Raw genomic sequence first — 26,512 nt, forward strand, 5'->3', positions numbered from 1 at the left:
TCTCTCCAAGTTCCATCTCCTGGAACTGGACTTCCAGGTCATCAGAACTTTCATTCTCTGTCTGGTGAGCTGCCATCTTTCTATTCCTGCTTCAAAGTTCAGCCAGAGGCGGTCTCCTCTGTGAAGATAAACCTGACACTCCCCACATGAGCTGAACTATTTCTTCTTCATCTTTAGCTCAGGCTTGCACCTGTACTGTGGTGATTCCTTTCCTGGAAGAAGCGCCTGCAGGTGCATTTCATCACTGTCTCGAGTGCACCAGAAAGCCCTAACTGCAGCAAATCTCCCCCTAACAGGTTGGCCCATTAGCCACTGGAATTGTGATGGTCTCAACAGGAGGGAGACAGAGGTCTTTGAGATGAATGGCTCAGAAGAGCTGCTTGTCTCTGTGTTTTGCTTGAGAATTTTTCTCTGTGCCTTGGGAGAGAGGCTCAGGTAGCTAAGAAAGAACTGAAAACAAATGCATTATAAACAGAAGAACCTATTCTGTTTTGCTTTTTTCCATTCAACATCTCTTCTCCTCCTGTGGTGCCAGTACTTACAGTTTGTTCTGGGGGAAGCAACTCTAGGTGCCTGGGTTGCAGGTGATACTGATCCCACCCAGACCTCCCAGCTACCTTGGCCCTTGAGGCAGACCTACACAGCTGAAGGAGACAAACTCAGGGCTCCTGTCTGAGTAGAGCTGTGTGGGGGCGATGTCAGGTCTGCAGCAAGCCCCATCATGGAACTGCTACAGGAGGCACAACTAGGAGCTGGACGTGACTAGCCAAGAACATTTTTTTGATTGTTTTTTGGGGTACATTATAATTATATATGTAATAGTGGGATTCACTGTGACATATTCATACATGTACAACAATAATTTAAATAATTTCATTCATTCCCCCACTTCCCCCAATTCCCTTGGTCTCCCTTCTAATTTCATAAGAACCCCTCTTTTCTTTTTTTTTTCTCTTTAGCTTCCACATATGAGAGAAAACAAAATCTTTCATTTCCGAGTCTGGCTCATTAACATAATGCTTGGATGTTCCAATCATTTTCCTAAACTTTTTTTTTTTTTTTTTTTGTACCAGGGATTGAACCCAGAGGTGTTTAACCACTGAGCCACATCCCCAGCCCTGTTTATATTTTATTTTGCTTAGGTGCTCGCTAAATTGCTGAGGCTGGCTTTTAACTTGTGATCCTCCTGCCTTAGCCTTTTGAACTGCTGGGATCATAGGCGTGCAGCACCCAGAACTTAATTTTTTTTTTAAATTTTAAATATTTTTAATTGTAGATGGACATAATACCTTAGTTTTATTTATTTACTTTTACGTGGTGCTAAGGATAGAACCTAGTGCCTCACACATGCTAGGCAAGTGCTCCACCACTGACTTACTACCCCAGTTCTACCCAGAACTTTTAAAGATACATGAACCACTATATGAACTTTTTTGTCTTTATTAACCCAGTTTGGACTGTCACACACAAAAGAGCCTCTAAACTTGGTTTAAGTATTTGACAAAATGATTGGCTGTTACCTATACATGATTTATAGGCATACACACTCTCTCTCTCTCTCTTATTATTTTTCTAAGAAGTCACAGATGAGCATCATTGTCTCTTGTTCTCTGATCTGTTCCAAGCAGGTCAGTGGTCAGTCGATACATTTGGGTGCCCTAACCAGCTGCTAACATTTTTTGCCAAACTGGGAACTAGGATCAATGACTGCACTGAGGAAAGCAGGAAAGGAGAGGCAGGACTTGTCTGCCATTTCCCCTGGAGAACATAAACAGCTCAAAGTTTCTGGAAAAGGGTAGGCCTTTCAGGCAGTGTCTGGCCCAGGAAGCATACTACAGATGCCTGGCTGAGGTGAAGGCAAAACCTAGAGGGCACGTAAGACAGCGAGAGTAGATGCACAGGTGCCTTGCAGCGGAGACCTGATCCTCCCTGAAGGGAGAGGACTTTCTAAAATGGAAGTGTAACTTATACTTTAATTTTGAATTATTATTATTTGTGGTTACTGGGGATTGAACTCACAGGTGCTCTACCGCTGAGCCACATCCCTGGCCCTTTTTATTTTGAATCAGGGTCTTGCTAAATTGCCCAGGCTGGTCTCTGACTTGTGATCCTCCTACTTCAATCTGAGTAGCTAAGATCACAGGTGTGTGCTACTATACCCAGCTCCAATAATATTTTTATTTAGAAATTTAATTCATGTTACACCATGAATTCCACAAAGCAAGCAATGAAACAGGATATGTATTGCTGACTTCTGTAGCAGGCTTAGCATTCTGCTTTGGAAATGGTAAATTTTTGCTGCATTTCAAGCTCATACAACCAAACTCACAAAACACTATCTTCAATGTATAGACCCTATACAATAATGGGCTAATATATATTCTACAAGCTCATTGAGTTGGTTGTTGTGAGAGTTTAAACAATATTTCCCCTAAGAAGAGTATTGAAAATGATGTTACGTTTCATAGTTTAGCCCATAATAATCCTCAACTGCAAAATAGTATATTGCATTTGCTTTAATAGATAATGGGTCCAAAGAGGAATTGTTTTTTAAGTTGCATGAAGCCAAGTTTCTATGAGCCTTCCCAACTGTTTTGTATTTGTGACTGATAATTTCTTCTTTCTGAAACTCTAATCGACTTACAGCTGCTAAGGGACAGGCACTTTGAATTGTTTGCTATTCAGACTCCTCTCCCACATCAGAACATTTTGATGTGATATGTGCTCACTAAAAGCATACTCAGGTCAGGCAAAAGCAGAATTAAAACTATTCCTGTATAAAAGGCACATGTGTTCACTGTCATTAGTCCTTTTCCCTGTGGCCCGATGCTAACCAAGCAGATAAAATAGTAAAATCACTTTACAATGAAAAATTTTAACCAATGATACCTAGTTCCCAAACTTCTTTTAGGACTCTGTTGTGTTTTACCTTAAGGGTACAATATTACTTCCTTAAATGACCACAATCTTTTACAGTCTTATGTAGCACGGGGGCTGATGAGCAGAGTGCCAGGGTAGGTTGCTCAGCAGCATGATTAACTTGCAAGGTTAGGCACAGTCTATGGAAACCAGGAAAAGTCTTCACATTCTTTCTGAGCAATTTATGATTCATAACAAGAGCTAAGATTTATTGAGCACCATGTGTTAGTGTTAGTGTTTTGCTTCGTGGTCAGAAGCAACACAGCAGAAAGCAGGCTGGCCATCAGCATGCCTGGCTCCAACATGAGTCCCACACAGAAAACCACGCACAGGAGCTTGTGCCAAAGCAAGAACCTGCCAAGACCTGTGCTTCCCGCAGACACCAATGACAAGCTCCATCTCTCACACAGGAAAGCTGACAATCAAAGAAAGATTGCACTAGAATCAGTACATAAAGCTGATTTTAAAAAGAAAAGAAAACAAACAAACTATATATATATAAAAACCCACTTATGCTGTCTTGTGGCAAAAGGAAAAATAATCTGTATTTGGTGAGCCTTTGAAACAACATCCTATTTTCAGAGTAGAATTTTGAAGGTGGTTAGGGCTTGTTAAGACAGGCATAGGCCTTGGTTTTGTCAGCCCCAATCATTTATGTTGGAATTCTGTATGAACAGCTGCATACAGAATAGAGTCCAACATATTTAAGGTTGAAAGTGGAACAATGTGCTTGTTCCAGAAGTTAACAGGCCCAGGCATCCTGCAGCTCACTTGCATTTTCAAGTAGTGAAGTCATAAGATGTGAGGTGGGAGAGGACAGGACAAAGCAGAGAGCTTTGAGTCAATGATGCAGAGGGAAGCCTCAACCATCAATGTTAAGGGAGGGAAAATTGTCACATTCATGTCTTCACAAAGTGAAAAACATGACCACTAGTTAGCCTTCAAACTCAATACTTGTATAGTTTTTCAATTACTCTATAAAATAGAATAAAATGCAGATATTTTGAAAACTACAAGCCCTGTTTTGTAGGGTGTGGTGCTGAAGTTCTGTTTGGCTGAAGACAACATCTTCCAAAGCAAAGTATTTCAATGACTGATGCTGAGAGAAGCAAGAAGGCCCAGGTGACAGTCAACTTCATCTGGCCCAGGTGATAGATACAGGGCAGTCAACCTAATAAGGAAGGTGTCTGTAGGGGATGCAGAAAGGAAATGACTCAAAGGAATTAAAGAAGTCTTTAAAGTACTTCCATGAATAAATGGAGTAATTTTAAAAAAGGTGAACTGGAGAAGGGCACGTGTGCACTTGGCCTGTGTGTGCAATGTGCACACAGTCACAAGGGTGGAAGCAATGAAAGACTTGCTCTAAACACTCTCCCGCAGCCCCCTTTTTGGTAGTAGGGATTGAACCCAGGACTGCTTAACCACTATGCCACATTCCCAGCCCTTTTCTAAATTTTTTAAAATTTTGATACAGGGTCTCATTAAGTCACCTAGGGCTTTGCTAAGTTGCTGAGGCTGAGGCTGACTTAGATTTGCCTACCTCAGCTTCTGGAATCACTAGGATTATAGATGTATGCCACCATGCCTGACTCTTTAATTTTTTTTTTTTTTTTTTAAAGAGAGGGAGAGCGGGGGAGAGATAGATAGATAGATAGATAGATAGAGAGAGAATAATTTTTAATATTTATTTTTCAGTTTTCAGTGGACACAACATCTTTATTTTATGTGGTGCTGAGGATCAAACCCAGCACCCCGTGAATGCCAGGCGAGCTTGTTACTGCTGGAGCCACATCCCCAGCCCTAAATAGTTTTTTGTCATAAGGAAAAAGACAATGTTAAGACATACACACAGGAGTCAGAAAATAGGACACCATAATGTAAATATTTCTTAAAATTCATTGACTGATTAATAATCTTACATAAAAAACAGCCTCTTATCAGTTCAAGCCTAAATTACCTATGAAACAGGGACATGATGGACAATTAGGGTTTAAGCAGGGGAGGGTCTTTCTCAGGGGTCACAGAAGTTATGGGTCACATGTCATCTGACTAATAGAAACAGAAACCATCAGTGACATTTTAGAGAGTGTCAGAAGAAAAAAAAAAAAAAAACTTTGATGTTAGATATGACCAGATGATATTCATGTCCCTGGGAGGCCAAGAGACCACAAAAGATGTGAACTTATTTCATGGATCTTCACTCCAGAACTCACTTTTATCTTTTCACTTGGAATTTAGTTGATACACTACTTTTCCAAAAATAAAGAAGGAAAATCCATACCAGTCTGGGAAAACTATTCTATATAGAACATACATTTAATTACACTCTATCAACTCAAGTTTCTTTTTTTTCTCTCTCCCTAAACTAGTCCTACCTCATGGTCTCTGGACCTACTTAATCCTACTTTTCTGTTTACTTATTTTATTTCATAACCCAAGACAGTTGTTTGCAGTTGTCTGATGCTCCTCTTCTGCCTTACTGTCTTTTAAACCATTCAGAATATCAGACTCCCTTTCTTCTGGATGCTCCAATATGTCTGAGGGAGGGACTCTGCTGCTACCATGGCCATTGGTGTCTTTGTGGCACTGGTACCCTTTCTTGAATACTCACTGTCCTACCTCATACTCCCTGCCTCAGGCCCCCAGCCTCCCACTTTCAACCCTGCTTAAGTAACTGACATGTACAAAATCTGACCTCCCTCACCCCATTCACTGCAACAAGCCAACAGCCAGCCACGCTCTATCTCATGGGGAGGACTAACCTAGTACTCATCAGGCCCTGCCAGCCAGGAGGGTATACTTGGGACAGTAAGAATTTGGAAACCTAGCATCTTGCAATCAAATTTACTTACCTTCCAAGAATACTTACTATTATTTGAATTTTGATTATAAAAACTGAGAAATAAACAACATACTTCCATTTCTCTTAGGAAAAAGAAATTTTTGTGCCAACAGGTCACTGTCATACCTGTTCTCCTTGCCATTCTGGATGACTGAATGCCTGTCCGCTGTGGTTCTCTCACTGCAAACATAAGTATTCCGCCGTGTCATCCCTCCAGATGCTGTGCTACTCTGTAAGAAAAGGGCATTTCTCTGTTAAACTATTAGGTTAAGTACAGACCAATAAGGAAAAAAAGAACTCATCTATGTAAACACAAATACTCAATCTTTAAAAATATGCTAAATTATCAACAGCAATGGCCAAAAGACAAAAAAAAAAAAAAGGAGACGCCAACTTGTATAACTCTCATCTGGTAGACCCAGTGAAAAGTAGCTATGACAGAGTGACTTTGAAAAGCTGGTCTATTAATAACAAATAAAATAATCATCCATAGATTACTTAAAATCAGGACAATAGGGTGACCCACTATTTTTTAAAAGCAAATACTTTCAAAATAAAAAATTATTATATAAATATATAAATTACGAAGTAAAAAACTCTTGACATAAAACATCTGCATGATATTGGATTTGATAACAGATTTATAGACAGGACACCAAAAACATGAACAACTTAAAATAAATAAATAAATAAAAATAAGGCAGATTTTAGCAAGTGGATAAAGTTATGGGTGCAGTGGTGCACACCAGTAATTTCAGCAACCCAGGAGGCTGAGGCAGAAGGATCAAAAAAAATTTTTTTTAAATTTAATATTTATTTTCTAGTTTTCGATGGACACAACATCTTTGTTTGTATGTGGTGCTGAGGATCGAACCCAGGCCGCACGCTTGCCAGGTGAGTGCCCTACCGCTTGAGCCACATCCCTAGCCCAGAAGGATCAAATTTGAGGCCAGCTTTAGCAATTTTGCAACTCAGTGAGACCATGTCTCAAAAAAAAAAAAAAAAAAAGACTGGGGATGTGTCACAGTGCTTAAGTGTCACCAATTTGATGCCAGGTACCAATCTCCACCCCCCAAAAATGGAATTGTGTGTATCAATGAACACTATCAAGAAAATAAAGAGAAACTCCTGGGCTCAAGTGATCTTCCTGCCTCAGCCTTCCAAGCAGTTGGGACTGTACAGGCACACCACCACGCCTGGCTTCAAACAACTTAATTAAAAACGGGCAATATGCTGTGCGGGGCAGATTAAATGAACTCTAGATGAGGCGAAGAGGAAAAGGGGAGGGAGGGAAAGAGAACGGGTATAGGGGTAGGAAAGATGGTGAAATGTGATGGTTATCATTATCCTAAGTATATGTATGAAGACACAAAGGATGTGACTCTACTTTGTGTATAACCAGAGATATGAAAAATTGCGTTCTATATGTGGAATGTGAATTGTAAGGCATCCTGTTGTCATATATAACAAATTAAAATTAAAAGAAAAAATAAATAATAAACAATAAAAAAAATTACAGATTGAAAAAAAACCCAAAAACAACAAAAAACACCCCCAAAACGGGCAACTTGAAGGGCTGGGGGATATGCTCAGTTGGTAGAGTGCTTGCCTTGTATCATGCACAAGACCCTGGGTTTAATCCCTAGCACCACCACCACCAAAAAAAAAAAAAACCAACTTGAGCTGGATTCACACCTGCAATCACAGTGACTCAGGAGGCTGAGAGGCAGGAGAATCTCAAATTCGAGGTCAGCTTCAGCAAATTAGTGAGACCCTGTCTTAAAATAAATAAAAAGGGCTGGGGGTGTAGCTTAGCACCTCTGGGTACCAAATCCCGAGTAACAAAAATAAAAATAAAAGTAAAAAGGGCAACTTGAATAGAAATTTCTCCAAAGAAGTTATACAAATGGCCAAAAAGCACAGAAAAAGATGTTTGATTATCATTGGTCATTAAGGAAATATAAATCAAAACCATGAAATACTACTTCATACTCACTAGGATGGTTATAATAAAAATGAAAATAGTGTTGGCAAGGATGTGGAGAAACAGGAACTCTCATATATTGCTGGGAGGAATGTAATATGATGCAGATGTTATGGACAGTTTGGTAGCTCCTCAAAAAGTTAAACAGAATGACATGACCCAGGAATTTTATCCTTTGGTATTATGTCCAAGATAAATGAAAAGCTAAATAATCCACATGGAAATTTGCACACAAATGTTTATAACACTTTATTTGGGGCTGAGGTTGTGGCCTAGTGGTAGAGTGCTTGCCTAGCATGCATGAGGCACTGGGTTCCATCCTCAGCACCACATAAAAATAAAATAGAAATGCAGTATCCACCTAAAAAAACTAAAAAATAAATATTAACAAAAGAATGTTTATAACTTTATTGAACATAATCAAAAGGTGGAAATAACCTAAATTCCTATCGACAGATATTCAGACAAATTGCGGTCTGCATGTACCCAAAGGCATATTAGTTAGCTGTAAAAAGGAATAGAGTACTAATACATGTTACAACTCAGATGAATTCTGAAAACATGCTGAGTTAAAGAAGGCAGACACAAAAGAACACACATTACATGGCTCCACTTATATGAAATGTTCGGAACAGGCAAGCCTGGAGAGAGAAAACAGACTGGTGATTGCCATGGGAGGAAGAATGGGATGATATTTAATGGGTAGAGGGTACTCTTTGGGATTGTTGAAATCTTTTTTTTTTTTTTTTTAATTATTTTTTAAAAATATTTATTTATTTTCGGCAGAAATAACATCTTTGTTTGTATGTGGTGCTGAGGATCGAACCCAGGTCGCACGCATGCCAGGCGAGCGCACTACCACTTGAGCCACATCCTCAGCCCGGATTGTTGAAATCTTAAGAAACTAGAGAGAAATGGTGGTTGCACAACACTGAGCACAGTAAATGCCACCGAGCTGCATACTTTAAAATGGGTAACTATATGTCATGTGAATAGCATATCAATCTAGCTCTTGAAAGAAAAAATTTTTAAAAAGGAACTAAAGTCAAAATGATGAATTTTATCATTTTCTCCCATCCTTCCCTCTTCCCTGTCTGTATAGGGGATTGAACACTCAGCGGGTGTTTGTCATTGAGCTACATTCCCAGTTGCTTTTTTTTTTAAATCACGAGACAGCGTTTCCCTAAGTGGTTAGGTCCTTGCGAGGTTGCTGAGGCTGGCCCTGAACTTTCAATCCTTCTGCCTCATCCTCCAGAGTCATTGGAATTGCAGGCAGGTGCTGGCTTCCTATAATTTATTATTATTATTATTACTTTTTGCAGCACTGGAGATGGAACCCAGAGGTGTGCACTTTCGGCAAGTGCTTTACCAGTTCTTTTTTATTTTTGAATTAGGGTCGACAAGTTGCTAAGTCTGGCTTCAAACTTGGCAATAGTCTGCCCTAGTCCCCTGAGCCACTGGGATTACAGGTGTGCAACATGATGCCCATTCCAATCTATAATCATTTCTTTCTTTCTCTCTCTCTCTTTTATACCTTTAGTTTATTGATTTATATGTAGTTCTGAGGATCGAACCCAGGGCCCCGCACATGCCAGACAAGTGCTCTACCGCTGAGCCACAACCCCCGCCCCCATTTTTTTCTTTTTTAAATATTCTTTTAGTTGGGCTGGGGCTGTAGCTCGGTGGTAGAGCACCACCTTGCATGTGTGAGGCACTGGGTTCGATCCTCAGCACCACATAAAAATAAAGATATTAAAAAAAAATATTCTAGGGCTGGGGATGTGGCTTAAGCGGTAGTGTGCTCGCCTGGCATGCGTGCGGCTCGGGTTCGATCCTCAGCACCACATACAAAGATGTTGTGTCCGCCAAAAACTAGAAAATAAATATTAAAAAATTCTCTCTCTCTCTAAAAAAAAAAATATTCTTTTAGTTGTAGATGGACATGATATCTTTACTTATTTATTCATTTTTATGTGGTGCTAAGGATCGAACCCAGTGCCTCACATGTTCAAGGCAAGTGCTCTGCCACTGAGCCACAACCTCAGTCCTATAATCTTTTTTCTAATCATATAATTTTTGAACAAAGATAAAGCACTAACCCTTAATACAGCATGAGTGGACCATGTGCAGTAAAACATTGAAAACTAATGGGACAAATTATGATAATGTTGTTGCTATCATCTGGATGACTGTTCCCCAAGGTCCAGACGTTAAAAGACGGGGCTCTAGTGTGGCAATGTTGGAGGTGGGGCCTGGTGGGAGGTACTTAGGTCATCAGGGTTGTGGCCCTGGACCATCCACTCTCTGTTTCCTGGCTAATGAAGTGGGTGGTGTGTTCCACCACATGTTCCTGCCATGATGTGCTGCCCTCACTGGAGGCCCAAAGCCATAAAGCTGCCCCGTCCTGGACTGGAACTGCTAGAACTGTGAGCCAAAACAAACCCTTTCTTTTTATAAGTTAGTTGCTTCAGGTATTATATTCTAGCAATGCTAACTAATACATGGCTAATTACTCTTCTATTTTTATGTTTCATCAAAACCTCTTTTTCGTTCTTCAAGGTGTCAAGTACAGACACAAAGCCAGGATCCGATATCAGTCAGACTTGGTGCTTCAGATAATGCCACAGGTGACTTCTGCCTTTATCTCCTGTCCTTTCCCTCCCTGCCGCTTGGTCCTTACAATACAGACAGGTTTATCAGTACTGCCTTTCCTGCTTTCTATCTCCTCCACTGCCCTGAACCTCAGGAAGGGCAAGCAATGGCCCAGGAACCCTTGGCACAGTCTGGCATGGAGAAGCCCCAGAAACATTTACCATCAATCCTCTCAGGACCCAGTCCTTAGGTTTTAGGCATTGATATTTCAAACATGTCAGGTTGTTATGCTGATGTTTCTTTAGAAATATCACAATGCAGCAATGTCAGTCTTCAACTGTGGTGCTTTTGGTCTCCACATAAACGTGAAGTTTCCTTACTCTTCCAGGAACAAGGAAACATTCAGTAGGATATCTTGTACAAGATCTTGGTGTTCATCTGCTGAAATTTGGTCCCAGGCTTTGGGCAATGCTTGGATACCTGCCAAGTCTCCCCACTGGATGGAGGAAAAGAGATACTTTCTCTTCAGATAAGAACTTCGATAATGTATCTCAATATCTTGCAACCATTCCAACATGTCAGCCACAGAAGGGCTCTCAGCCGAGGGCTGCAGAACAGCATCAAGACCGACCACGTCTGCATGTTGCTCATAGATCCGAAACACTTGCTCCACATGGCTGCTGACCGTGTCGTGCACCTTGAGGAGGGTGGCTAGCCTCTCCCCTAGCTTGTCCAGGACAATGTCCCCAGCCGCCAGCTGCTTGCGCCTCAGCTGCTCCTGTAAGTCGGGGAAGGCCCGGAGCGCCGGCACATCTTGGAACCGCATGCTTTGCGCGGTCTGCAACTGCTCTGCCAGGTTGCTGAGGGAGGCCAGGAGCGGCGAGCAGTCCTGCAGGGTGCTCTCCCACAGGCCCTGCTGCTCCTCCACCGCTGGGAAGCACTTCTTCAGGGCCTTCTGCACAGCAAGTAAAGGCCAGTCTTGAGCCATCTTCTTCCGGAAAGCGCAGCGGCTTGCACTCTCTCTCCATTTTATTTTTGGGTAGCCCAAGGCAACTTCTCTTTTATGAACAAATATAGGTAGCTGATAATGCTCAAGATGTCCTTTCATAACAGTAGCATGCAGAAAGATAAAAGCAATGACAATGGAAAAGGCATGAAAGCAGAGAATGAAGTCCTTCCTTGTCTTTTCTGCTATCAACAAAAGTCGAAGAATGAATTTAAACCAAAGGGCCATGGAATGACAATTCCATTTTATGGCATTCAGAAGGCAAAATACAGCCAGGCATGGTGGTACATGCCTGTAATCCCAGTAACTTGAGTGGCTGAGGCAGGAGGATTGCAAGTTCAAAGCCAGCCTCAGCAACTTAGCAAGGCCTTGTCTCTAAATAAAATATAGAAAATGAATAGGGATGTGGCTCAGTGGTTAACTGCTCCTGGGTTCAATCCCTGGTTACCCCAAAAAGAATCAAAAACAAAAAAGCAGCTGCAAAATACAAATATTTTTTAACACAGGGTTTACTACAACTAAACACAATGTTGGAGGATGAAGATGAAAACCCTGGAGCTGGGGCTGGGGATGTGGCTCAAGCGGTAGCGCGCTCGCCTGGCATGTGTGTGGCCCAGGTTCGATCCTCAGCACCACATACAAACAAAGATGTTGTGTCTGCCGAAAACTAAAAAATAAATATTAAAAAAAATTCTCTCTCTCTCTTAAAAAAAAAACAAAAAACAAAAAACCTGGAGCTCCTTTATGCAACTCTGTCCCATTCAGGATTTGATGAAAAGCTTCCAAGGGAGCAGCAGCCTGCCTGGGGCTCCTCTCTCAGGTTTTTCTGGGGCAGAAGGAGGGCTGCCTCACAGTTACCTTTGTAAATAAGACATGCTTGCCGAATAATCTTAACTTCACTCACTTCTCTGCAAATTATTTCCAAATAATACTTCTAGCAATGCTAAAAACAATTACTGTTAGCTCAAAGAGAAACACTTCAATTCACAGTAAAGTGTTCTGAATCAGAATGGATTCAATTTAATTGAACAAACACTACCTACTCACTGGGGATATTTTTATTAAGGGCAGAGATTAAGGTCAGCAATGTAACTTCAGGCAATTACCAACTGCCTTGCAATTTCTTTACGCTATAGTCTAGCTAAGTCATGGTCCCTGGCATAGGGCACACATGCCCTGCTAGAGCATAGCCTCCAGGTGCCATGCCCACCAGGCTTCTGATCACTGTCACCTGTCTGCACTGCTGTTTTTACTGACTTCCTCCATTAGATTGTGCGGTCACTCGATGTCTTAGTACCAGACACAATCTAAAGCTCAGATCTGTACAGTTAATTGCAAACAGCCTTTACACACAGGACCTGATCACTCACCCAGTGTGTGGGACATGTGCTATGGTTTAAATGTTCGCATCCCTCCAAAATTCATGTTGAAGCGTCATCTCCAATGTAACTACATTAAGTGGGGCTTCAGAAGGTCGTCAGTGTTTTATGAATGGGCTTGTCAGCGGCAAATTTGCCCCTTGTGCTGTGTGTGCACAATGTTCTTCTCTGGAGGATATAGCAACAGGGTACCACCTTGGAAGCAAATGCCAATGAACCTGGTAATGCTTTGCTTTGCCCTGGGATTTTCTGGCCTCTAGAACAATAAGAATGAATTTCTGTTCCTTATACTCAGCCAGGTATTGTGTCATAGCAGCAGGAATGAAGTAGAACAGGGGGTATCAACCAGAAAAACCTACAATGTAGCAAGTGGAATTTCTATAGGTGGAGATAGTATGCAGCCTAGTGGATGGATGTTCCAGGCAGAGGAGAGCACAGGAGTGAAACAGGCAGACTCAGAACAGTGGTGTCTAGCTGGTTCTAGCCCAACAATCCTAGGGACTACTCCTCAGGCCAGCAATACTTACACTGGGGACAGCAGGGCTTTTCTTGCGTTCAGGAATATCCGCCTTGTTGGGATTACTTGCATTCCCAAGCATGGGACTGGCTGGAGCAATTCCCTTTCCTCCCCCGGCACTGCCACCTGATTTCCGGGAAGGAATTCCATCTTCTTTGAGGTCACTATCTGCAGTGCTGGTCTGACTCCTCTTTGGATATGCCACAACTGAAGGAATAGCTGGTCCAGCTAAAAAAAAACAAAAACAACAACAACAAAAAAAAAGTTCATGCTTTAAAAGACAGAAAGTAGCTGATGCAGTGGCACAGGCTTGTAATCCCAGTGACTCAGGAAGCAGGAATTGCAACTTAATGAGTCCAGTCTCAAAAATAAAATACCAATAATAATAAAAAGAGCTGGAGCACCTGTGGTTCAGTGGTAGAATGCCCTTGAGTTTAAAAAAAAAAAAAAAAAAGGCAGTTTCACATATTATTCTGTGAAAAAATTTGTAAGATAATCTAAGATTCATCTAAAAAGTATAAAACAGTAAAATCCTTAAAATGGTTCCCATTTACATATAATATTGACCCTGCCCTATAAAATGAATCTGATTGCCAGTCATGGTGGCACATGTCTGTAATCTCAGTGACTTGGGAGGCTGAGACAGGAAGATTTCGAGTTAAAACTCAGCCTCAGGGGGCTGGGGATGTGGCTCAAGCAGTAGCGCGCTCGCCTGGCGTACGTGCGGCCAGGGTTCGATCCTCAGCACCACATACAAACAAAGATGTTGTGTCTGCCAAGAACTAAAAAATAAATATTAAAAAAAAACTCAGCCTCAGCAACTCAGGGAGGCCCTGAGCAACTTGGCAAGACCCTGTTGCTAATAAAATATTTTTAAAAAGAGGTGGGGATGTGGCTTAGTGGTAAGCACCCCTGTGTTCAATCCCTAGTACCAAAAAAACAAAAAAAACCCCACAAACCGAATTTGATTTTAAATTTCGCTTACTAGGGGTTGGGGTTGTGGCTCAGCGGTAGTGCATCTGCCTGTGACAGGCACTGACTTGCGACTGTTCTTCCCACTCAGTATCCATCCACATCATTGTAGGTATCGAGGTTCCTTCCTATTTACTGTGCACCAGTTGGTGGTATGGAGGTAGCACACAGTCACATATATAAGTCTTTTCCTCATGAATTTATTGTTTGGTTATCATATTTAAAAAGACTTTTCCAGTCCAAGTTACAAAACTTTTTTTGACTTTTTTTTGTGGTGTTGGGGATTGAACCCAGGGCTTTATATATGCTAGACAAACACTAACACTGAGCTATACTTATAGCTAAGGGATTTCATTTTTTATATTTTCATATCATGACGCCCAGTTGGAATTTATCCTTAGATGTGAGAAAGGGATCCAATTATTTTTTTCTGATTATTTCCAAATTGCTAATTATCAAATTAATTAAATAAATAAATAAATTTATTTTAAAACAAGACAAAGAACCCTTTGGAAGTCTGATTGAGATCACCCTTCTCAGGAAGGTGCATATATACACACTGGGGTTTACACCTTGGCCCCACATTAGGAAGCACTGGGGGTCAGAGTGGTCCTTGGTCCTGTGGCTTGTGGTTCAGAGGCAGAAGGACCTCAGTGCTTTTCAGTGGGCCTGCTTCACTGAGAGGCTCACTGGGGCCTGTCCTGCTCAGAGCACTTGAAAGACAGTTCTGGGGGCATTGTCAGAGCTTTCTTTTGCCAATTACTTCATCTCCAAAAAGAGTAAAAAAATTAAAAAATAAATAAAAAAAAAATAAAATGCCGGGGACATGATCAGTGATTTTTCTCTATAAATCAATTTCTAGAAATAGTCCTGCATGAACTTCCTTTTAATATTAGAAGGTACAAGAAAGGATTCTGAAATCCTTTGAAAATTATTATAAAAAGACCACTCCAATGAGGTGGTTTAGTGGACAAGCCACAGGACCAGGGACCAAGTGTCTTGGGTTTTGCCCTGGGTATTCTAAACTTGCTCTGTGACCTCAGGAGACCTAGTGACCTTCCTTGACCTACTTCTTTATTGAAAAAATGGGGGACTGGTGAGTATATGGCATCAGGTCCAAAGCTCTTTTTATTTCTAGCATTTTATGAGCAGGGGGAAAGGCATTAATACAGATAGAGCCTATGGGCCTAAGGAAGAACAAACTTATTAAGGCAATGCCTGGAGAAATGAGAAAATTGAATTACTAGGTTTCTTTCAGCATTTAGGAACAATTCCCTTTAAATTGAATGATTTTAGGAAAAAAACGTGGGCATCTGCTAGCTTATTTCATCGGCAACTAACAAGAACACACAAGGCGACAGACCTGAATCCCCACTTCATTCATAGATGCTACAAAGCCTGGTGTCAGAATGGGTTCTGAGCTCAGTTCTACCCTGGCAGAGCAAACACTGCAACAGCTTCAGTCCAGCCAGGCATGGGCATGCACTGGCAGGAAGAGCAGTGGAAACCAAAGAAAAGCAGCTCACTTTATTTTATTTTAGGTGTAGATGGACACAATACCTTTTATTTTATTTATTTTTATGTGATGCTGAGAATCAAATCTAGTGCCTCACACATGCTTAAGCAAGCTCTCTGCTGCTGAGCTACAACCCCAGCCAGCATCATTTTTAATGCAAAACCAAAGCATGTCTGGAATGCTTTGTGTAGCTCAGTTTCAAATCTCAAGATCAAAGAATGGAGGTAAAAAATGTCCAGAGAAGGGAAATGAAATGAACAAGGGATTAATGGGGAGTCCCACAGGAGGTCATTCTTTTAAATAGGACCAGGTCAGCCTGGGAAAGATGGAGCACGCCCGTAATCCCAGGGGCTTGGGAGGCTAAGGCAGGAGGATCCCAAGTTCAGAGCCAGCCTCAGCAAAAGCAAGGCACTAAGCAACTCAGTGAGACTCCGTCTCTAAATAAAATACAAAAAAGTGCTGGGCATGTGGTTCATTGGTTGAGAGCCCCTTAATTCAATCCCTGGTACCCAAAAAGAAGAAAGAAAAAAAAAATTAGGACTAGGTCAATATAGATTTACTTTCTGAACCCTAGAATACTGGAGTTAAAGGAATACCCACAATTTTTACATTTACAGCCACACATATGCTAGCATCTCAGGAACCCAAAAGAGCTGCCTTAAAGGTAGAAGAATAACCACAGGGGTAGGTCAGCCTACCCATCGGGGCCTTCAGCTTCCAGTGAAGTTTAAGAGTGAGGGTGGCTTAACCAAACCAACAACAAGAGTGAGGATGAGAATGACACCATAACAATTAAAGCCAATTAAGACACAACTGAGGTACCATGGACTCCCTAGGGTTGCTTTAACCAACATGGTGGCTACTGGCCACATGTGGTTCTATGTATTTACTTTAAGTGAGATTTAAAAACACTGTTAAGTCCACTTGACTGGGCTTCACAGATATAGAACATTGTTAGCAACACAGAGAATTCTACCAGAGAATGCTGTCCTACAAAGTAAAACCAAGGCAGGGGTGGAGAAGAGATGGATAGAACTCCAGACTACTAAGTCAGGGGTCTCAGAGGGTGAAAAGCCTTGGGGAGCTTCTGCACAGCTGAGCCTTACCCAGCCAGAGTCCACCAAATCTGTCAAGGAGATAAGAGCCTTGATTGTGCCAGAACCTGAGAAAAGACAGGCAGGCAATGCCACAAAGGAACATCACACCAATTTCCACCCTGGCAGACCACAAGCAAAAAAAGGGTACAGCCAGAACTGCTGAACAGCCTCAGACTTACCATGGTCACTGTACCGTCTCTGCTTCTGGCTGGAAGAAACACTTCTTTGCACTTTGTGGTGAGGAGACTGGCCAGTGCTGTTGCTGAGGTCACTGCTTGGCCGCACCTTAGCAAGTGAAAGGTTGCTGCTAGAACTGGAGTCGCTAGCGTCCAGCTACGGGAGAATGAGAAGAGCGGCAACCATACACGGACCCCAGTGGCTTGTCAGGAAGCTCAACTTCTCATGACCACACAGCTCTCATGAACATTCACTTAGAGAGGGGGCACAGCGATGTACAAGGTGACAACCCTAAACTCAGGCAAAAGCATTTTTCTGACTGCTGGGAAAACTCACAAAAGGTTATATATTAATGATCTTTCTAAGCTTTTTCAAACTAACAATGCTTTATTTGCTTGATTTGACACATCATTTCTAAACTATTAATTACTATAGGTTAATTTATGAATACTCCTATATATTTTAAGGCATTGTTATTTTAAAGTTAAAATAGTAGCTCATAATGGTCACAGGAGTTAAGATTTATTATTTGTAGGTAAATTTTAAAAATATTGCATCAAATGTTTTATATATTTAAAAAATAACCAAAAAAAAAATAGTTTATATAAACTGATCATTCATATAAAGGATATTTTAGCTCTTCCTCTTTGATTACTCTTACCTCTGAAGATTTTCTCCCCAACAACAAGTATGTAGCTGTGATTTCATCATATTTCATTTTACTGAGAGATTCTTGAATTTCTTCTTGTGAATATCCCATTCCTACCATAATATCTAAAATAAGGGTATAATATGGTTTATGTGTTTTGTTTGCATAAGAAATCATCTGTTACAGAGTAAAATAATTTTCCTTATTTGACCTAAAAAAATCATACACTTCCTAACATAAACAAATGGTTGAATGTGTTTCTGTTTCTGGGTACTGACGCTAGAAACTGCAGGTGGTGATTCATGAATGGGGCAGAACAGAGAAGCCAGACAGTATGTCTTGTACACATTTCTCATTCTTCATACTTGAGATGCGCATATAGGAGTGAAGACAACAAGTCATGTAAATAGACATATACAAACACGTAGGCACAGAGGAATTACCTATTCTCTTTTGGTCTGAGATGTCTAGTTCTGGTTCAACAAAGGGTTTAAGCTCATCTTCCTCATGCCCTGCATTGATCCACCTGTCCTTCATGATTTGCTGTAAAGGTGAACGATTCATTAGCAGCATAAAATAAAATATCCCAATGACCACAATTTAGAAAAATTTATTTTCAACATTTTATTGATTACAGTTCAAAAGGTAACTTAAGCCAGGCATGGTGGCGTGCACCTGTAATCCCAGCTATACAGGTGAAAGGTTGAGGCAGGAGGATGGCAGGATCTAGGCTAGACTAGGCAATTTTGCAAGATCTGCCTCAAAATAAAATAAAAAGGGCTGGGGATGTAGCTCAGTGGCAGACTTCTTATCTAGGATGTGTGAGGCCCTGGGTTTAATCTCAGGTACCACCCTCCCCTCACCAAAAAAATGTAACTTTAAAAAATATATTTTTTTTTTATTTCATTTCATGCTTAAAAAAAGCCCAGGAGAGATTTTAGTATGTCATACAAACCAAGCAAGTTCTGAAAATACTCATGACTCTCCAAGTCACTTGTATTATTACCTCTAGAGTGCCTCGCTTAATTGGGTTTAGCACCAGGAAGCGTTTGAGAAGGTTTTCACAGTCTGTGGACATGTAGAAAGGGATTCTGTATTTCCCTCGCAACACTCTCTCTCTAAGTTCCTTTGGGGATGTAGAGGAAAGAAAATGAGTCAACTTTAAGGTTAAAAAAAAAAAGAAAAAGGAAAACCCACTAAAGCCCCCATACCAATATAACATAGAAACATCAATTCATACAACTTCATAAAAATTCTCTTAGTTTGGAGAAGAACATGGCTATACCAAATTCTTTATACCTTCAGATTTTGCCCGTCAAAGGGAAGTGACCCGCTGACTAGGGTGTACAGAATCACGCCAAGACTCCACACGTCGACTTCCGGCCCGTCGTACTTCTTGCCCTGGAAAAGCTCTGGGGCTGCGTATGGAGGACTACCACAGAATGTGTCTAGCTTACTGCCAAGAGTGAACTCGTTGCTGAAACCAAAATCTGCTATTTTAATGTTCATATCTGCATCTAACAACAGATTTTCAGCCTAGAGGGAAAACACCAAGATAAACATGAAAGTTAACCAAAAAACAATTACAATTCTGACTCATTATGAGTCAGCATCCTCTCATGAAAACTTTTTGTAATGACATGAGATCAGTATCTCCTAATAATAAAAATGAGAAAACACTGCTTCTAGAGAAAAAGCAGGAGACAAATTAGAACTCGTAATTTTATAACATGAATAATCCAAAACACACATCAAATACAGATTAATTACAGCAGTAATTTAAGCATTCAATATACCCCCAAGATCAAGAAAAACATAATAACCTTTATGATTAACAATAAGGCTTTTAAAAAATATAGGCTCTTGCTTTAAGCAGACAGCTGTATTTCATAAAAACTGCTAGAGTTGAGAAATGGCTATTATTGGGAAGGGAGAAATCTCACTCAAGAGAAAAACCAGCCCCTTTCATTTACTTCAACCAACTTGTACGAAGCAGTTACCACACAACAGGAGTTAGACTGGTGATGGAAGTGTAAGGATGAGCCAGACAGGGCCCTGCCTCAGTTCAGAAGGGGAGAGAAGAAGGGCTGTAGTTGTAGCTCAGTGGTACACTGCTTGCCTAGTGTGTGTGAAGCATTGGGTTTGATCCTCAGCACCACATAACAATAAATAAAATAAAGGTACTGTGTCCATCTACAACTAAAAAAAGTGGGAGAGGAGGAAGATAAGCAGCTGCCAGCTGCCGGAGACCCATGCACTGTGGCAGAGGTTCTACACACCAGGGGCTCAGCACTGGTGGGCAGGCAGTTTCCCAGAAGAAGTAAAATCAAGCCTGAGACAAGTGATCGCAGAGGGTGGGTTTGCAGGTAGAACAGTCTGAAACCTATTCTTTCTAGAACCTGAAATCCTATGTGAGATGCACAGGTGGCCAGGCTGAAATGCAAAGGGCTGCCAAGTGACCTGTGCTTGAGAAGTATGGGTTTTCATTCTGAGGGAAAGAGGAAGCTACTGTGGAGTTGTTAAGCAGAGATGTGACAATTTTATTTATGTTTTCTAAAAACTACTCTGGATGCAATGTGGAAATCATACTGGTGAGGAAGGGACAAAATCAGAAACGGAAGACGTTAAGAAGGAAGAGCTCAGGCTTTGGATATGCTGAGATGCCAAGGGGTGCTCAGGTAAAGAGGCCTTCATGCCACCTGCATCCTGGGAAGAGACCAAAGGTCACTAGTACATAGGCAGCCACAGGAGCTCCTAGAATAAAATCAAATGCACTGAGGGTGGGCAACAATAGGAGCAAGTAAGAGGACAGCTTGCATGAGAAGGGCACAGAGAAGAGTGCCAAGTCAAGACTGAGTATCTAGTAAATGACTGGAGAATGTGCTGTGAAGGTGGAAAGAGAGGGGTATTATATCTGGAAGGTACCTAACGGAGAAATTGGGATGAACTGCAATATGGGGTAAACTCCAGCATGTGGAATGCTCTTGGTGAGAAGGTGGAAGAGAAAGAGAGTAAAGGAAGAAACAGAGCGATGAGGCAGCAGACTGCACAGCCCTGCAGGGTACAACATTCCTGTAAAAAGGAGGGAAGTGAAGGCTGTCTGTGGGTGTGTTGGGCAGATGGGCCTGGTAGGAAAGTGTTCTGCCAGCCACACAACCTCTTCCTTCTCTGAGTAAGGGCAGAGGTGCAGGCCCACAGGAGGCCTCTAGCAGGACTGCTGTTGGCAGGGGAGAATGCTCACTTGGGCAGAAAGGGTACAACACAGCACTGGAGATACTGTCCAGGGGCACCTGTGCACTTCTCGGGGTTTTTTCTCTTTGGTTTTGACCACTGTGCTCCAGAGATCAACTATTAGCTGTCACTAAAACAGGAAATACTTTTAATAAACTTCACTTTTTATTTTAATACTCCTTACTATAATTTGATGAATAGGATTCAATTGTCATAGGATTTATTTTTTCCTCTTTAATAACACATCTAATACATGCCTCATTTGTGAAATAGCCACTGAGTGAGCTGAACATCCACTGAGCAAGGGCACTTGGACGTACCTTGAGGTCTCTGTGAACGATCCGCTTTTGGTGGCAATACTGTACTGCAGACACGATCTAGGTGGGTAAGAGGAGAAGATTAGTTACCCCTGGTACAGATGTGTAATTAAGAGGAAAGCTTCGTGGGCTGGGGTTGTAGCGGTAGCGTGCTTGCCTAGCATGTGTGAGGCACTGGGTTCAATTCTCAGCACCACATATAAACAAATAAAGTAAAGGCCCATTGACAACTAATAAATAAATAGCACTGGGGATGTGGCTCAGTGGTTAAGTGTCACTAGTATCAATTCCTAGTATCAAAAATAAAACAAAAGATGAAAGCTTCATCAATGTTCCCATGTTTAAAAAAAAAAAAAATCTAAGCACTTGAATTGTGTGAATTTTTGAAAACAATTTTTAAAAATATTTTTCATCTATAGATGAACTTTTTATTTATATTTATTTTATGTGGTGCTGAGGATGGAACCCAGTGCCCTACATGTGCGAGGCAAGTGCTCTGCCACTGAGCCACAACCCCAGGCCCCTGAAAACAATTTCTTATATTTTGAACTTTTCAATTTTGAGAATGTAAGGATAAAAGCAGGAAGGTAAATGTAAGGATTTTTTTCCAGTCTTCTCCAGTTTTCACTGAAGTCTTTTCTTGCATTCAATCTGTTAATATTCCACTTATTTTTCAGAGAGGACAGGCCCAGTGCTTCTGGGCACTTATCATGACCTGTGAGCTAACCCACCACCAACCAGCAGTGGCAGACCCTTCATCCGGGTGTCTGCTCAGCACCCCTCTTCCCTGCTTCTCCCCACAACACTCCCTGTTCCTGTCAGCTAACGTTACTTACCTCTCCAGTGTTAGTTTCCTCTTTCTTAAAATGGAAGAATGGATGCTGATCTTATGTGAACTATGAACTATGAAAATTACTACATGCATCAACAAGGGCTCCGCTCACTTTCAGAAACGATGTGTTTTTCTTTATCCAACTTGCAATTATTACTACAATTAACACTGTTAATTAAACAACTGTTTACTGACATTTCACAATTACTGGTAACTTTAAATAGTCGGAAGCTTTATATGCTCATTAAGGAAATTTTAGAAAATATAAAAAAATACATGTAAGTGTATGCCTACACTACCATCAAATATTGAATACCTCCTGCTATTTTGCTGATTTGCTTCTAGTCTTTTTTTTTTTTTTTTTTTGGTATTTTGCATATGCATTTAGATGTACATGATTCTGTATATACAAAACTGGGATTACAATGAAAATACTGTTTGTTTTTCCAAATCATCATCATTCCAAAAATATAAACCAAATGGACACACTTATGCTGGACATAAAAGCATAGAGAGGACTGTTGTATATTTTGGTTCAAAATAAGCAGAAAGGAGAAACTGGGTTGGGGTCAGAATGGGATAAATACCAAAATCAGGGCTTCATTAAGAAGCTTTAGTACTTTATTTTTTAAAATTTTTTCTTAATACTTATTTTTTAGTTGTAACTGAACACAATATCTTTATTTTATTTATTTATTTTTATGTAGTGCTGATGATGGAACTCAGGGCTTGGCATGTACTAGGCAAGCGCTCTACCGCTGAGCCACAACCCCAGCCCCATGAATATTTATTTTTAAATAAAGTACTAAAGCTTCTTGGGACTGGGGTTGTGGCTCAGCGGTAGAGCGCTCGCCTAGCACGTGCCAAGCCCTGGGTTTGATCCTCAGCACCACATAAAAATAAATAAATAAAATAAAGGTATTGTGTCAACTACAACTAAAAAATATTTATTAAAAAAAGTTTTCAGAATATGAGACCCACTCATAATCAACTAAAGGTACAAACATTCCAATGCCAAAACATGGGTTTCAGAGCATGTATTAGTCTGGATTAATACTACTGCTATTGAATTCTATCAACATGAAAACAGGGAGATGAAATAGCTTTGCTTTCCCAAACAAAATCTACCTATGACACAGGTAAATCTTACCTTACTGCCTGGTCCCATTCAGCATTTATATTAGTTTTCCCTCTTATTTTTCCCCCCTCATATGGAGATTTCTTTTTGTAGGTTATTTTTAAATTCTGCTTTTGAATCACATTTGATAATTTCCTGTCCATTCTCAGTTCATTTCTCTTTCTTTAGCTCTAAACATCTCAAAGCTAACCTGTTGACACAATCCCTAAAAATATGCAACTTAAACCCACTGTTTTCTTGTGTTCTGTTATTAGCTAGAGGCAGGCTGAGATTCTAGATGTTTTCTAGGTTAAAATAAGAATGTTAGCCTAATTCACTTTTGCTCACTCAAGAAAGGACAGAAACATCAACATTACCAGCCCACCAAGAAATAGATAAGGAAAGAAGATGTAGCCAGGAGTCTATTCCTTGAGAAGAGCAAGAGTGCAACCAAGCAACTGATATGGCAGATGCAGTGAGGAGAACGGAAATGGTGAGCAGCAGGATGAGGGATCCTTTGAGGAGGAAGGTGGAACCAAGGGCCTCTGCATGGCACAAAAAGGATCACACCCAGCACCCTGTGCATGTACCACACCTTACTCTTTGTCATAAGCAGAAAAACTTAGACATTTTTTTTTTTAGTCAAAGTTGTGATGATTTGTAGAAGGCACAGCAATTAGAAAGTAAAAACACAGTATTGCGCCTGGTGCTGCCAGGTCTGAAGGAGCTGTCTAAGGCCAGTAGCCACCAGAAGGGAGGACAGTCTTTCTATGTACACAAACCAACTAAAGGCACAAACAAATAAGCCATTTTTACTGGTCCAACTAATAAGAGGTTCCTCAAACAGGCTTCACAATTTCTGCAGGGAATTTCAAATAAAAATCTGAGTAATTTTCGCAACATAAATGTCCAAGTCTCTCTGACAAATCTGAGGGCTGGAGGTGGGGTGGTAGAGGTGGGGGGTTATGGTGTAGGTCCTCAACTGCTGCCTGCTCTGGCTACCTGGACATGCCCTTTCCCTATAATCAGACTACCCGTGCAAATCAGATTCTCTTGGATGGAAAGAAATTTAAGTTGAAGGAGGGAAAAACTCTTGGCTTAATTTAGGTGGCCAGTTTCTATTAAGAATACAGTTATGGGGGCTGGGGTTGTGGCTCAGTTGGTAGAGCGCTCGCCTTGCACTGTGTAAGACCCTGGGTTTGATCCTCAGCACCACATACAAAAATAAACAAGTGAAATAAATTTTAGTTGTGTCCAACAATTTTAGTTGTGTCCAACTACAACTAAAAATAAATATGTTTTAAAAAAAAAGAATACAGTTATGAAAAGGAACAGACTGGTTTTGTTTTCTAATAAAAATTTGAGTTTCCTTTCATACACAACAGAATGAAACAATATTAGAAATAGAAAACCTACAGAATTCATCAAGTATAATTTTATCTTTTTATGGCTAAAAAAAGGATCAGAGAAGTTAAATGATAACCATAACCACAGTTAGTTGATTTCTTTTTTTTTCTTCTTGGTGGTGACAGAGATAGAACAAGGGGTGCTCTACAAGTGAGTATCCCCAGGCCTTTCTGTTTTTTTATTTTGAGACAGGGTCTTGCTAAGTTGTCCAGGCTGGTCTCTAACTTGTGATCCTCCTGCCTCAGTCTCCTGAGCAGCTGGGATTATAGGTACGCACCACTATACCCAGCTCAACTTTGATATTTAAAAGATTTTTAATTCAAAGTACTATTAGTAGCACTTTGAATTTAAACTTTTAAATTAAATTTAAGCAACAGCAAAAGTTAAGAAACTTATAGATGAACCCTTAACTATAAACACGAGACTAGCAAATCAAAGGAGACACTGTTAAGAGAAAACTAGAAAACCAGCTAAAATCACCTTTCCAAACATGTGAAACTTTAAATAAAATCTCCTATTCATCCTGACAAACTTATAAGTGAATAAAACAAAAATTTAAAGGTTCTAAGAGAAATGAGGCCATACTGCCTTTTAAATATAGAACTTTAACTGTGAGAGCACTGAGTTAATTAATTGATTTATTTTTGATGCTAGAGATTGAGCCCAGGCCGTGTCCCTGCTATAAGCACATGCTCTACCTCAGAGTTACATCCCCAACCCAGAATTTATTTAAAAGTAATAACGCACCTGTGCCCTTTCTTTTATTTAAGTCTGTTGGCAAATTATGGCCTATGTGCTCAATCGGCCCAGCCCTGGTTTTGCAAATAAACTTTCACTGGAATACAGTCACACTCGTTTGAGCCGTGGCTGCTCCTATGCAACAGAGCAGAGTTCAGTTGCAACAGAAACCACATGGCCCATTGAGACTGAAATATGCATTGTCTGGTCTTTTCACAAAGAGCCTGCTGATCCCTGATCTTCACATTAGGACAATGCACTGATGAACACATTGTGTCACATCATCCCCTTAATGGAACATCTAAAAACTTAAACTATGCAACAAATATACCACTTTTCATAACTTTAAATAAATGCCTATGTTTTTAGAGTTCTATTCTTTTGAGAATATTAACAGGTGAATAATTACTGAAAATATTCATTGATATTAGTAATGATAGATTATGATTTCCAACCTATTTTAATGCAACTGTGTCAATTTCATTGAAATATTCTCAATATTGAAAACTTAGAATTTAAAGAGTTAAGACTAGTTTTGAAGTGAGAGAGCCTGGGTATGAATCTATATCAGCTCTGCCACATGACAGACATGAAAATACAGGGTAAACTGTTAAATCTTTACATGTCTTAAGTTTTTTATCTTTAGCAAATGAGTATTATGCTAATCCTTAATCCACAAGGCTGCTGCATGATTTACATTAATTTATACAAGTGTCTGGGAGGTGATGGCCAATTGATAAATGATTATATTAACGGAGAGTTATGTCACCTTTATACTTAAAATCAGCTAATTAAAATTAGAGACTCTTTAAAGAGTGGGGTAAAGAAAAAACTAAGTGAATTTTGGGACTGTGATATTCTTCTTGCTAAAAACTGAAATGGGGGGGGCTGGGGATGTGGCTCAAGCGGTAGCGCGCTTGCCTGGCATGTGTGTGGCCCGGGTTCAATCCTCAGGACCACATACAAACAAAGATGTTATGTCCGCCGAAAAAAATAAATATTAAAATTCTCTCTCTCTTAAAAAAAAAATAAATAAATAAATAAACAATAAAAACTGAAATAGGGGGCTGGGGATGTGGCTCAAGCGGTAACGCGCTTGCCTGGCATGCGCAGGGCGCTGGGTTCGATCCTCAGCACCACATACAAATAAAATAAAGATGTTGTGTCCAATGAAAACTGAAGGAAAAAAAAAACTGAAATAGTTTGCTTTTTAAAAATTT

General features: G+C 40.5%; 1 protein-coding gene and 1 pseudogene across 9 annotated transcripts in view; both read right to left on the reverse strand.

The window, feature by feature from the left end:
• Positions 1 to 26,512, reverse strand: part of Mark3 (microtubule affinity regulating kinase 3) — a 135,237-nt gene that overhangs the window by 12,185 nt on the left and 96,540 nt on the right. For 8 of the 9 annotated variants that reach the window (XM_071607501.1, XM_071607500.1, XM_034636952.2 and 5 more), the window contains 8 exons: positions 21,202 to 21,258; positions 18,950 to 19,186; positions 18,657 to 18,776; positions 18,094 to 18,193; positions 17,663 to 17,775; positions 17,004 to 17,157; positions 13,250 to 13,467; positions 5,888 to 5,991 (listed from right to left, as the gene is read on the reverse strand). In XM_071607501.1, the coding sequence (XP_071463602.1) occupies positions 5,888 to 5,991; positions 13,250 to 13,467; positions 17,004 to 17,157; positions 17,663 to 17,775; positions 18,094 to 18,193; positions 18,657 to 18,776; positions 18,950 to 19,186; positions 21,202 to 21,258 (1,103 nt within the window). The remainder of the gene's footprint in view (positions 1 to 5,887; positions 5,992 to 13,249; positions 13,468 to 17,003; positions 17,158 to 17,662; positions 17,776 to 18,093; positions 18,194 to 18,656; positions 18,777 to 18,949; positions 19,187 to 21,201; positions 21,259 to 26,512) is intronic. The other variant, XM_071607502.1, reaches the window with a different exon arrangement.
• Positions 10,284 to 12,592, reverse strand: LOC114101615 (AFG2-interacting ribosome maturation factor pseudogene; annotated as a pseudogene).

This window comes from Marmota flaviventris, chromosome 2 (assembly GCF_047511675.1).
Source record: "Marmota flaviventris isolate mMarFla1 chromosome 2, mMarFla1.hap1, whole genome shotgun sequence".
In the NCBI taxonomy this organism is placed as follows: domain Eukaryota; kingdom Metazoa; phylum Chordata; class Mammalia; order Rodentia; family Sciuridae; genus Marmota; species Marmota flaviventris.